The 14,313-nt window shown below is 39.5% G+C and overlaps 1 protein-coding gene across 6 annotated transcripts in view; it reads left to right on the plus strand.

Moving 5' to 3' along the window:
* PPP2R3A (protein phosphatase 2 regulatory subunit B''alpha) overlaps positions 1–14,313 on the plus strand; it is a 255,934-nt gene that overhangs the window by 96,010 nt on the left and 145,611 nt on the right. For 5 of the 6 annotated variants that reach the window (XM_066352130.1, XM_066352128.1, XM_066352132.1 and 2 more), the window contains exons 4-5: positions 6,749–7,012; positions 13,040–13,143. In XM_066352130.1, coding sequence (XP_066208227.1) covers positions 6,749–7,012; positions 13,040–13,143 — 368 coding nt within the window. Of the gene's footprint in view, positions 1–2,486; positions 2,834–6,748; positions 7,013–13,039; positions 13,144–14,313 lie in introns of those variants that run through there. The other variant, XM_066352133.1, reaches the window with a different exon arrangement.

Below are 14,313 nucleotides of genomic sequence, written 5' to 3' on the forward strand. Positions count from 1 at the left end.
GCTGCGACTCAGTCTGTATTTTTGTTCAAGATCCAAGCGAACCCTGGCCGGTTGGCTCAGTGGTAGAGTGTCGACCTGGCGTGCAGAAGTCTTGGGTTCGATTCCTGGCCAGGGCACACAGGAGAGGCTCCCATCTGCTTCTCCACCCCTCCCCCTCTCCTTCCTCTCTGTCTCTCTTTTCCCCTCCCGCAGCCGAAGCTCCATTGGAGCAAAAAGATGGCCGGGGCGCTGGGGATGGCTCCTTGGCCTCTGCCCCGGGTGCTAGAGTGGCTCTGGTCGTGACAGAGCGACCCCCCAGGTGGGCGGAGCATCACCCCCTGGTGGGCGTGCCGGGTGGATCCCGGTTGGGCGCATGCGGGACTCTGTCTGACTGCCTCCCCGTTTCCAGCTTCAGAAAAATACAAAAAAGAAAAAAGATCCGAGCAAAATTCCGAGATACGAGTCATGATTTAGGAAGCTGCTGCTAGTTGGCACATTGGTGCACAGGTCCAGTATCGGCAGTTTGATAAATGAGTTGACTGACTTACGAGCTCGGTTATAGAACGAATTAAATTCGTATCTCAAGGTACCACTGTATTTATTATCAGTCACTTCCTCCTTCCCCTGGCCCGGGAAATCACTAATCTGCTTTTTCAGGAAGGGAATGAAAAGTCATCTCCTAAAGTCACAGGTTGATGTTAGGAAGAAGAGGGTGTGTTCTAATTGAAAAAGTCTTACATCAACCTGATCAATGGAGGTGTAGTTGATAGAGCATCAACCTGGGACACTAACAATCCCTGTTTAAATCCCCATGGTCACTGGCTTGAGAGCAGGCTCCTTGGCTTGAGCACAGGGTTGCTGTCTTGAGCACAGGCTCATTGACATAATTCCAAGGTCCTTGGCTTGAGTTGCTAGCTTGAGGCCCAAGGTCGCTGGTTCGAGCCCAGAGTCACTGACTCTGCTGGAGTTGCCTGGTCAAAGCACATATGAGAAAGCCGTCAGTGAAAAACTAAGGTGCCACAATGAAGAATTGATGTTTCCCATCTCTCTCCCTTCCTGTCTGTCCCTGTCTGTTCCCTCTCTCGCGCGCAAAAAAAAAAAAGTAAGTAAATAAATAAAAAGAAAATAAGTATTAAATTATAATCTAAATACCTAGTGTTATTTATAACAAACTTTTTTTGTTGTTTTCATTTGAAAGGAAGAAAACAGTATTCTAGGCAAAAGTATAAGGAAAATATGGGAAAGCTACCTAGCTCAAAGAGTGAACCTGTAAACCCATGAGAGAAAACTGGGGGGGGGGGGGGGGAGGCATTGAAGCATTAGCCAATGGTTTCAACTGTATCTTTCAACTATAGTATATATTGGAAGCTTTCAGGTTTGAACATATACACCCAATGTACACATTATAAAGTGCCAGATGTCTTGAAAGGAAATCAAGAAAAGCTAACTTAAGTTGTAGGAAATAATGGAAAACCCAAGAATTTAATTCCTACTCAATTAGAGAAAGATTCAATTCAATAGAAGAGAGTTGTAAGATGTTTTAGGTTTTGGGTTTTATTTGGTAATGCTATTTGGCTTATATTTTCTAGAGGTAGAAAATAAATATTGACTGAATAATGTAGTTGATTGAAAATAAATATGGAAATCTAAATGTTAAACATGAGAGAATACTTGAAGAGTCCCTTGTAAATAACTACATGAGGCAGAGCTTTAACATATGGTAAAATAATAGAAAAAATTTAAAATCTGAGATGATTTGTGTAAAGCACCTTGAAAGGAAAAGAAAATCACAAATTAAAGATGTATTATGTCAATGCTGTTTGATCAGCTTTTGTACCTTTATGGTAGTGAAATTGTACTCACTTGTATATATTTAAAGCTGCTTTCTTATACCATCAATTGTCCCACTTTCCTAACCAACACTTTGACAATAAGTTTTCAAATGTATCCAGATCTAGCATCATTTCCCAAAAGTATGTTTGATGAATAAAATAGTCTTCTGCAAACAAACAAGAAGGATTTTATTTGTAAATCTGAAATCAACAAATCTCTTTGTTTTATACCATTTAAGGATGAAAATCTATTTTTTTTCTATAGGTTGACTGGAATTATCTAGAAGGTTTTGGAAATTTGCTTCCCTTCAAATAAGAATTAAAAATACGATTTTTAAAATAATAGTTTCAAGTTTGAAGTATAGCTTGTTCTTTTTTCATAAAACATTAAATAGAAAAATCAAAAATTCTCTAAATGTTCTTTCTATTCTCAAACTAAGTTATGTGAATTGACACCTCACATACTCTGGGTTAAGAAGTTAGCATTCTCTGAGAAGTCGCTATTTTTAGGTCCACTGTAATGTTTCTAACTTCGGTGCTCAGAGTAGTGGGTGCTTCCTTTCCCAGAAGGCTCTGTATTCTCAGCATGTGCAGGTCAATTTTTCATAAAGCTACCTACAAGGAGCAACAGGCCCACTGCAGGCTGTGTTTCTAACTTGAAAATTATGAACAGGTACTGGGAGCCACAGGCTGTATTTGGAAGTCAGCTGCATGTCAGTACAAGCATGGATTGTGGTCTCTGGAGGCTGGGAGAGCGCAATGCTTGAACTTAATTTCTTTGGGCGATAAGAAGAAAAAAATACCCTTCTACCAGACAAGATTGACAACGTATTAAATTTGTCTTCAGAAGTGTGCTGGACGGTTGCTAAGTAAATATCCACTTTTCAAAGATGATGATCAAGGAAACATCTCTACGAAGGGACCCGGATTTAAGGGGAGAGTTAGCTTTCCTGGCAAGGGGCTGTGATTTTGTTCTCCCATCACAATTTAAGAAGCGGCTGAAGTTATTTCAGCAGACACAGGTTTGAAACTTGGGTGTTTCTTTTAAAATATTTTTTATTACTAATAAAACCACCCAGTGAACTAACTTACAAATAATTTTACAGCTCACAGATCAAGGAATTAATGTGTCCTCTATTCAGCTATTTGCAGAAAGCTATTTGTAGAGAGATTCCAACAGGTTTAAAAATAGACCTTCTGGACCTGAATACAGTACTCACATTTTTCTCTTGTAAAGAGGGAATACAGTTTTAGAGACAATAAATACAACTTAACAAGTATTTTACAATTTAGTGGTGGAAATACTAGAATTTTTATGAGGAATATCTTTGAGAAACTAAAATTTCTGTGTTAAAAGTCTTGTTTGTACTTTGACTTAATAAGCTCTATTTGATTAAAGTATTGATCCCATTAATCTTTTTTTGTTTAAAGGAAGAACTAATTTTATATATAGACAATGGTGTGTGTGTGTGTGCTATAATGTATGTAGGTACTAAAGGATGGCAGTTGACTTCAGGGTGCTGAAAGAATGTCCTCCCTGAGCACGCTGTGAGACTGAATCGTTTCTGCCTATAATGACTGCTTTGTAGAGCCCACACTAACATGCTCACACCCTTATGGCCAGTGTCTCTCCAGATTAGTACCTGACACTGACTACAATACAAATCAAGGGCTATACAAATGATGGCCATCCAGGATCCAGCAAGAAACCATAGTGTCAGTTATTCTGACCCAAAGTAATTTAAAATTATTTGATCAGACTATATGAAGTTGTATTTAAATGGCTCAAAAATGATCAAATAGTGGAAATACTATAGGAATGTAATGATATAAGGATACTATTCATAAGGAATATTTAAATGATACTATGTTTAAAGAGGAAAGAAAGACTGAAATGGAAACTTGAGGTACTTTACCCAGCTAATTGTGTTTTAGTGCCATTCCTAGATTTGAGTGAAACAATTTTATTTAAAGTTAACTGATGCTAAACTTGCTGATAAAGCTGGCAAAATTTATATTATTATATTCTATAATGTTTATAAAGAATCAGTTTTATTAAACTATGTTAAGGTTTAAATTATGTCTCCTATTAAACTAAATGGAAAGTAAGTTGATATACCTGAAGGTTCAAAATAAATGCATTCTTTTTATTTTCCTTTTTAAATATTAATATCACTTTTATTAAATGTGTATCAGCCAATGAATTAATAAATAGTTGCCTATCAGTGAATTGTTCCATGTTAAGAAATACATGAAGGAAAGTAAAATAGACTATTATATAATCAGATATTTTCCCATTCAAATAAAACTTTGACAGATAGCCAGGGTTTGTTCTGAATGTCACTTATTTCTGTCAAAGCAAAAGTGTAGAGTCAACATTTGAAGGCTTTCCTCTAAACCTTCTCCACTAGCATGTGTTCACTAGACTATTGGGTTTCATCCTCACTGGCACCAGTGGTCTTAATCCTATGGTTATAATTGCTCTGGATGTCACACCGTGGGAAACATTTTGGGGAATCAAAAAAAGAATTTTGATGATTGCTGACTTGTCTCACAAATCTCTTTTAACATAGAATAATAGGAAGGAAATGACACTAACATAAGTGACTTAGGTAAAGCCCCTGAAGAATTATATGTCCTGTTTTAGACACTTAAGAACAAATTTCTACTGTTATTGACTCATAAGACTCTGTAATAATACTTGCAGATTTAGCATTAAGGTAGAGAGAAGTGTTTACTTAGAATAGATTATCAATTTGTTATATCAGAAGTGGTTTGTAAACTTTAAATTGCTTCACAGATGTAAGTGATTATTATTGAATCTGAAGGACTGTGCCATTATGTTTAAAGTTTTGGGATCCCCACCCTGTGGTTCATTTTCTCAAATAAAGATATATCTGTGCCCAGCACTGTTTTGAACCTTTTACCTACGTAATTTCTTTATTCCTTACTCCCGTAATTTTCTTTAATCTTCACAACAACCTTCCAAAAAGGATTTTAATCTGCTTTATTACTGAAATTCTAAAAGTTTAAGTAACTTTCGTGGGGTCATACGGCCAGTAAGCCACCACTGTTTTCTGTTAAGTTTTTCATCTTTCATTGGTATCACTTCCCTCTGTGCCATTTCTTCTTTGACTACTGCTTTACATGCATGACATCCTCATACTGCAGCAATGGCTTGTTGTGACCAACTGGCCTTCATATCCACAATAGCATTAATATATGAGCAGACTTCACTCTGTATTAATATCAGATATTAACATGAGAAATGGGTCCTGTACTATAGCAGCAGTAGGAAGTTCAGTCATATTCATCATCTATTTATGTGAATGAAGCTTATCTTCTTCTAATACTAAGGTAGCTAAGATTTTTATCCTGAATCTAAATATCATATTATAAGCCCTTAGGTCAAAGGAATTATGATATTCAGGTCTACTTACAGAAAATTATTGTTCAAACTTCAGGGATGGCATTAGGATAATTTAAGGAATAAGAACACTCAAGTAATACTTTGTGTTCACAGTGAATTTAAAATATATTAGCTGGTTAACAATGATACCATCTTTTATATTTTATATGCATCTAATACAGTGCCATGTTCATAAGCTTTGATAGATAATTGGTCAAAATTAAGAATAGAAATTAAAATTCTGAAAATCTATGGAATATTTTTGCTTTTTCTTCTAGGAGTCTCAGAACTAAATTTAGTCTTCATTGAAAATAAACTACCTAAATGTTAGTGTACCTCCTCTCTACTTTCCTTAAATCATGAATATTCGTAATCTCCCTCCCCATTACTCTCCCCTCCCACTTTACACTGTCCTGTTTTATGTCTCTTTATTGTTCACCAGATCAAATCCTTTTTGGAAAAATATAATATAAACTATAAATGAGTTAATAATCTGTAAAGGAAGTTTGGGTCTAATGAAACTGGTGATGGTGATCCTTCCCTATTAGAATGTACCAAAATTGAGAAAAAATTGTATCTCAGGAAATATGGCATGCCCCGTAATGGCAAGTAAATCAGCCAGGTAGAAGACATTCCAAAACAAAAATTTTTAATTTTCTTAGCAAAGACTTTCTCTGTATCAGGGACTGGCAGTGATTCTACTTAGACAAAATTAAACTAGAGAAGAAGGTGCTGGCCCTGGCCGTTTGGCTCAGAGGTAGAGCATCGGCCCAGTATGTGGAAGTCCTGGGTTCAATTCCCGGCCAGGGCACATAGAAGAAGCCACTATCTGCTTCTCCACCCCTCCCCCTCTCCTTCCTCTCTTTCTCTCTCTTCCTCTCCTGCAGCCGAGGCTCCATTGGAGCGAAATTGGCCAGGGTGCTGAGGACGGCTCCATGGCCTCCACCTCAGGTGCTAGAATGGCTCCAGCCACAACAGAGCAATGCCCCAGATGGGCAGAGCATTAGCCCCTTGTGGGCATGCCAGGGGGATCCCGGTTGGGTGCATGCGGGAGTCTGTCTCTGCCTCCCCGCTTCTAATTTCGGAAAAATGCAAAAAAGAAAAGAAAAAAAGAAAGAGAAGAAGGTGCCTAGTCTATCTGCCTATTGAAGGAGAGACAGAAATGCATACACAGAAAGACCAAGAACAATCTTCAAAAGAATTTACCAATCCAATTCTAACAGACTAAGAATACAAATCCTTAATGAGTCAGCTGATTTGCTCTTAAATGTCTGCCACATAATTTATGGGAAAATCTACCATAGGATTTTTAATCATAAATTTATGTAAACTGTGGTAGTGACAAATATTTAATGTGTTAATTTATTTAGTATGGATAATTATTCCCTAGAAGCATGCTTGCCACCCTTTAAAGTAGAATGCTATCTCTAATTGTGGTTTATTGTATTTAGATCCACCTTCTTATTACCAGTAAGAACTTTCAAGAAATTTATAATTTTTGTGTCTCATAATCACATTTTCTTTCCAGATTCAAAATAAACCAGAAAAGAAACCTGGACTGCCACTGCCACCTCCAGCGACCTTTCCGAGTATTCCCCAACCTCTCTCCCCTGTTCCTCATGTGAATAATGTGAACGCACCCTTGTCCATAAACATTCCACGGTTCTACTTTCCCGAAGGACTCCCAGATGCCTGCAGTAACCATGAGCAGACTCTGAGCAGAATTGAGGCTGCTTTCATGGATATTGAAGATCAGAAAGCAGATATTTATGAAATGGGGAAAATTGCCAAGGTAATACAACTACTAAATGATGTATAATCTCCCTTTCTCTAGCAATCCTAATCTCCCTCTTCACTGCCCCTTTGCTCTGTTTTTAAGCATGATGGAAAAAAAATTTATTTTTTTCCATGTTGAAAAAATTTTATTTGATCCTGATATATCTTTAGCTAAAGTCCTTTTTCATGGAACTCTTAAGTTTGAAGAAAACCGTAGTGGACTTTGAGTCTAGCCTCCCATTTAATATAGGAATTCCATCCATGACATCACTGATACATAAATTCATTCTCTGCTTGAATGCTTTCAGTGACAGGAAACTCGCTGTCTTGCCAAGCAGCCTGTTTCATCATTAAATATAGCCTTACTTGTTAGAAATATTTCCCTTGTGTTGAATACAAATCTCTTTTTTTGTCCTCACCCAATAATCATAACTCTTTGTCATAAAGCCAGACAAGGAACCACTAGGCCAGCTCAGCACTGTAATTCTACTCAGAAATAAATGGATTTTCTGCTAGGAAGCAAGGCTTTGGTACTTCCCAATTTACCAACTGCTTTTTAAGATCCTAGCTCCTAATGCCAGGACTTCTGAACAATCTTTAGTAACTAGATTCTACACCTCCAGCCTCCTCTTAGAACAGTTAATACTGAGCATGACCATCACTTATGTTATATTTGATTATGCCATTCTCCAGCTCAGCAACATTCAGGGATTCCTACCATCCATAGCAGTTTATCTTTATTGTATATTGAAGAGTTAGATCATACCTCAGGATTTAGCAGTGATTGCAGGCTGTGCTTCAAGAGACAGGGTGGTTTGGTAGGCTAAAGGCTGCATGTGGGCAAGTAGGAGACCCAAGTGGGAGCTCCAAGACCTGTGTGCCTGTGTATTGGGAATGGTCCCCTGCTGTTAGGAAAAATATTTAAAGGTTTGAAATAAAGTTTAAAAGTTTGAGTTGGAGGATAAAACCCAAACTACTGTTTCCCGTGTGAGTCTGACCCACTTGCCCTCCCACAGCACACCTCTGCGTTTGGGCCCTCAGTTCTCCCTTCCGTTGCATCTTTGGAGAAGGCCCTGAGTTCCCCACTCCTGTCATGCCCTGTCCTCTTCCCTACCTCTAATCTCAGAATATTTGTTACTACTGTTAAGCAATTTGTAAATAGAATGATTTTAAGGGAAATGAGAATAAATTCTGCCTTTTATTCCCCCTTTTCTCCTAATATTATAACTTGCTTGTTTATCCCTTAGATGTTTCTAATGAAAAACAGACTCTCATTCCAGATATAAAAGCTCACCTGTTTCCACTCTATTTTACATATGAGGAAACTGAAGTCTCACAAGTACGTATCTGAAGTCAGAGAACTAGAATGTGTCAGGAGACAAGTCCTCTGACTCCTAGCACTATGCTATTTCTACCATATGTTATCTCCCCTGAATATATGCTAAAATACCATTAGCTAACTTCAAGTTAGATCCACCCTAATAAATTATAACTTCTTTTAGTGCATTGACATTTTCTTACCCCAAGCTTTGAGAAATGGCTGTTGTATGAATCAAGATGGTAAATTATATAAACGGTCTGTAACTATGAATCTAAATCCAAAAGATAGAATTTAGCAAGGATGAATGAATTCTGCATCTGGAGATAACATGATAACCACATAAATGCCAAAAAGAGTATTTCCACCATGGCAACAGTCTGTGTGAAAGAGACAGGAGGTTTTCACGGATTGCTTCAGGCAGGCAGACAAGAAGAAACTGTCCAGATAAGGGACATAGGTGTGCTGGGCTCACTACCCCTGGAGAGCCTGTCCATATGATTAATACCTCACTGTCAGACCTGCTCCCTGCTCTAGACTGAATTCAGGTCCTCTGAATATTTCCATCCCCTGACTGAGGAGCCTGTTTTGGCCTTTCTATCCCCCTGCCTTCACCCTCCTGCCCTGGCCCACTGACCCCTGTATACCCAGGATCCCTGCCCTGCTCCAGGGTTCAGTGACCCTCTAGCACTCTGCAGATTCAGAGAGAGCAGATTGCCTACTGTGGTCACAGGAGTTGTAGGAAAGGGTGTAATCAAGTCAGAGATGGGTCTGTGCTTGCTGCGGAACCAGAGGAAGGAGCTTGGCTATCTGCAGGCAGTGTGTCATCAGGAAAACGGTTAGTGTTGAAGCTGACAACATAGAAAAGTTTAATAACATAGAGAGCTATTTTGTTTAACCATATAGTCATTTACATAACAATTACTGTTTATACCTAATCATCATGTGGCACAATAGCCAGTATACATACATGTCTGATTAACTTGTCTGAATTGTACTTGATTATAGCCCTACATTCCATTTATGGCTGCCAAGCATCGGTGTTCATTGCTCATAGACCTTATTTGTCAGCGCAAGTGGTAAGGTAAACTGCTCCTACCTTTAAAAAGTCAAAAATAGCATTGTCTATAAATGTGAGAATGTGTGTATAATGCCATCAGAAGATAATACAAGTATATTGGTTTGTAGTGTTTTGTTTTGGATTACTGTATCAGCTCATTTTATTGGATTTTGTTTCTTTGTTTTAAAAACCATTTATTTTTAAAAATTCACTTAATCGCATCTTCCGGTTAGCTAATCACCATTAAACCAGCTTTTGCTGGGCTGGGGCAGTCTGTGAACGCTCTCTAAGCCATCCTTATTTTTAGCTAACCATTCTTGCCTGCACTGGGCAGTGAACTCTGCACCTACGGCCCTTGGACTCCGTGTGCTTGTGTTCTTGCAAGAGGAGGTCATTTGAAAAGAAGAAAGACAACCTTTAGGGGACAATGAGAGGAGAGATAGTTACAGCAATAAATGAACAATTTTATGGATTCTTGTAGTTTATAAAGCTGTTTTCAAGGGCAGCTTGAATTTGAAGTGTAAACAAACCTCTTGTGTTCATGATTTGCATCTGTTGGTGAAGTTTAGCTTATTCACCTTCAACCTCAAACAGCGCTGGAGAGATTAATGCCCATTTCCAATTTAATTCCCAGTGTGTAGTATGCACTTTTCCCTGAGCTTTAAGAGAGAAGAGATGAGAGAATGAATCTAGAAGGGACAAAGGCAGTGTAGAAACAGAAACTGAGGAACAGTAAGGAAAGCATGTCAGAGGCAGGGCCTCTAGCAAGAAATTGAAGAAAAAGAATGAAACTATCTTCTGAACCATGCAAAGCCCTCCAGCCGCTCTTCTGGCTGATGTAACACCGTCTTGACCTGTCATTCTGTGGCCTGTCAAGTGCGCTCTGTCCTTTATTTCTTCATTGCAGAATGGGTTAAAAATATCTGCCCTCTTCTGCATGGAGATCACATGAAGACCAAATGAATAACAAGAGGAGACACTTTAAAATGTTAAAGCCTGACCTGTGGTGGCGCAGTGGATAAAGCGTCGACCTGGAATGCTGAGGTCACCAGTTTAAAACCCTGCACTTGTCTGGTCAAGGAACATGTGGGAGTTGATGCTTCCTGCTCCTCCCCCCTTTCTTTCTCTCTCTCTTTCTCTCTCCTCTCTAAAGTGAATAAATAAATAAATTTAAAAATAAATAAAATAAAATGTTAAAGAATATTGCAGATATTAGTGATTATATCCTCCTGCGTGTCTTACTAGACAATCTTGCTTTCAGTTCTTCATGTTGTTAGGCCATTCTTAGTTCAGACTGTAGGTGCTTAATCAAGTTTCTTTGTTCTAGTGACTTTATTATCACATGGACTCTTGCCTGCTCCTGTAAACCCAAGTTTCCTAAACCCATTTTGTGTCTCTGTGTATCCTCACTTGTCATCCATTCTCTTCCTTTGTAACAAAACACTTGGTACTGGCTTGTCCTCTCATTTGGTACAAAAGACTACGCTGTTGCCCTCAGATTAATACCATTATTTTCTTAGATTAATGTTGATCTCCTGATTCCCTTTACCTTAATTCTTTGTTTTTAAGCAGATGCAGACCAGCCATGCTTTTTTTTTAACAAAGTGCAATGTCTGCAACCCTTGCCATTCACTGCCTTTCCCATTTTTTTCTTTGACATTTTCTCCAAGGGCCTGATACCCTAACACTGGTTTACTCAGGGTACCCACTTTGAGCAAAATAGGTCAGCTCTTTCCAGTCTACTTCAAAACATTCTCTACCTTATTTTTGCCTTTGGATCATAATAAATTTATAAGTGTTAATGTCTCAGTGATTTAATACTCTACACTAGCTGACATATCTGCATTTTAACAGGAGTCAACGGAATATAAGCTGTTCAATAGAGGCAGTAGCCGCACGGGGGACAGTAAGCCCACAGCCGTTGCAAGAGCTATGGGAGGCAAGTAAGCACAGAGCTGAGTGAGACTGGTGGCCACTTCTCAAGGTTGAGCTAGAAGATTCCTAATTCCTTCCAATTCTGAAAAATCCATGAGTGACTGAAGGTGGGAGTTTTGAGCACTTTGGCAAATCAGTTCCAATCTCTCCCTATACTTTGTGTTTCTGGCTCTGCACCCTCCACCTTCATAATGCAGGCTACTCTTTCAGCTTTCCCAGCAGTTGCCAATAGCCTGTCACATCTAAGAGCATTTTCTTGGCCAATCACCTTTCTGCATGAAAGAGAGGATTGGGATTGGGGAAAGTGGATTTGACAGTTTACAACTCAAAGTATATTGTGAGTTTTGTGCCTTGGCGATCATAATTTACACAATAAGCAAGCCATTTGGTTGCTAAGCAACACCTTTCCCTCATTCTTGACCTCAGTAGAGGTATTTGAACTCTGAACTTCAGAAATCTTAAATTCCATCGTGCTTGCAGAACGTGCTTTAGTAGCCCTGGCAGGAGCAACCTTATTTCTGCCTCATATTTACCTCTCTTGGCTTGAATCTCACCTTCCATATTCTCCTCTCTGACATGAACCCAGCAGCCTTGGGTGTTCTCAGCATAACTAATTGCAGACCGGGTACCCTTCATTCTTCCATAGGGATCCCTCTGACTCTTAAGGCTTCACACCAGGCATGTTACCTGAACCTAATGTGAATTCACATCTTATCAACCTCCAGTGGAGAAACTTCCCTTTGTAGACTGATGAGGGCTCAACAGATTCTAGATCTAATGTGAATAATAAAGATTTCTTTATCTAATAACAAGATGTGTCTTTTTGAAGAGTTCCAGATTTGGGGATATGTTTTATGTGTATATACAAAACTGGGAACATTTGGAAACTATTTCTCTGCTAATATGTAGATATTATCATTACTAGGAGGGAACAATTTTCTCTCTAGGGAAAAAATAATGGGTAAATTTGGTAAGAACTCTTTCTTATAAGCTATAAGAATAACTTTTTTAATTTAAAGAAAGAGCTTTTTATCGAGGAAGAAAAATAATTACCTTTTTGGGTATTGTAGTTGCTTTATATTCACTCCCAGTTCTTCCTAAGGCTTTTATAATACGGAGTCATTTGTGGTAGCTTCTAATACCTAAATTATAGCATTTTGATCTTTGCCTTTTATCTTCCATCTGACTTGTAACCATTTAAATAGATTTGATAGCTATTTTCTTAAACAGTCAAGGATTTTCTGGTTCTTCTTGAACCTGAGGCTTAACATAAGACGCAAAGGAGAGTAGGAGATAGAGGTGGAGTGTTAACACCAAGTGCCGGAGAGTAATAAAGGTGACTGCATTTTGCCATCAGAAGGAAGGGCATAGACAACTGTGACATTCAGCCATTTTTTTTTTCTTTCTAGAAAGTAGAAAATAAATGATGTAAGAGTGGCAGGAAGGGGAAGATTGGTTGCTTTAACTGTCAGGATTGGGGAAAGAAACATCACTATAAATGAATAGGGTGATGAAAAGGTAAATGGATTTCCATTTTCTTCATTACTCATGTAATCCTGTATTTTGTTCCTCCTGTGCCGCTCTCTGGTATATTTGCCTCTGACCCAGGTTGGCTCCCCCAAGGGCCCACTGTCCACTGTTGCACGAAGGGTAAAAGCCACAAAGGCCCTTTGGCCATGCCATCTCTCCACTGACCCTTGGCTTACACTGTGTTGGTGTTTTCTGTGCAGGTCTGTGGCTGTCCTCTCTATTGGAAAACCCCAATGTTCAAAGCTGCAGGGGGAGAGAAGACAGGATTTGTGTCAGCACAGTCATTTGTTGCCATGTGGAGAAAGTAAGTATGGGAGCAGTTTCTCTGAAGCAAGGCAAAGAATTGTCTGGTACTCATGACGTGCTTTATAAAAGTCATTTATTTATCCTTTATGCTTTATTTCAACAAGTAAAATTCAACAATTCACAGCCATTAACACCCACACATAAATTCTTTCCATAAGCCATTATCTTATGTCTCTAAGCAGTGAAATTGATCTTCAGAAATACCTCTTTAGGAACTGATGGTTTCTTAGTTTTACTTGTTAAATGTGGATCTTAGGACTTAACTTTTGTAGCAGTTACATAAAAGCAAACCACATGCATCACATGAAAATACAGCTTCCATTCTCAGATGATTCAATTTACAATTCTATCTAGTTGGTTTGTTAAAAATAGCTGAATTCTAATCAATTTTAGTTATTGCTTTTTGAAAGCTCCAGTTAACAGACTGGAGCAAATGAATAATACACTTCTCAAGACATTCCTGGCCTGACCAGGCAGTGGTGCAGTGGATAAGAGTGTCAGACTGGGACGCAGAGAACCCAGGTTTGAAATCCTGAGGTTGCCGCCTTGAGTGCAAGCTCATCTGGCTTGAGTGCGGGTTTACCAGCTTGAGCGTAGGATCGCCAGCTTGAATGTGGGATCATAGATGTGACCCCATGGTCACTGGCTTGAGCCTAAAGGTCGATGGGTTGAGCAAGGGGTTACTCACTCTGCTGTAGCCCCCTGGTCAAGGCACATATGAGAAAGCAATCACTGAACAACTAAGGTGTTGCAACAAAGAATTGATGCTTCTCATCTCTCTCCCTTCCTGTCTGTCTGTCCCTAGCTATCTCTCTCTCTGACTCTGTCTCTGTCAAAAAAAAAAAAAGAAAAGAAAGCCCTGGCTGGTTGGCTCAGTGGTAGAGCGTCGGCCTGGCGTGCAGAAGTCCCGGGTTTGATTCCCGGCCAGGGCACACAGGAGAAGCGCCCATCTGCTTCTCCACCCCTCCCCCTCTCCTTCCTCTCTGTCTCTCTCTTCCCCTCCTGCAGCCAAGGCTCCATTGGAGCAAAGATGGCCCGGGCGCTGGGGATGGCTCCTTGGCCTCTGCCCCAGGCGCTAGAGTGGCTCTGGTCGCGGCAGAGCGACGCCCCGGAGGGGCAGAGCATCGCCCCCTGGTGGGCAGAGCTTCGCCCCCTGGTGGGCGTGCCG

The sequence above is a fragment of the Saccopteryx leptura genome, chromosome 10 (assembly GCF_036850995.1).
Source record: "Saccopteryx leptura isolate mSacLep1 chromosome 10, mSacLep1_pri_phased_curated, whole genome shotgun sequence".
NCBI lineage: Eukaryota > Metazoa > Chordata > Mammalia > Chiroptera > Emballonuridae > Saccopteryx > Saccopteryx leptura.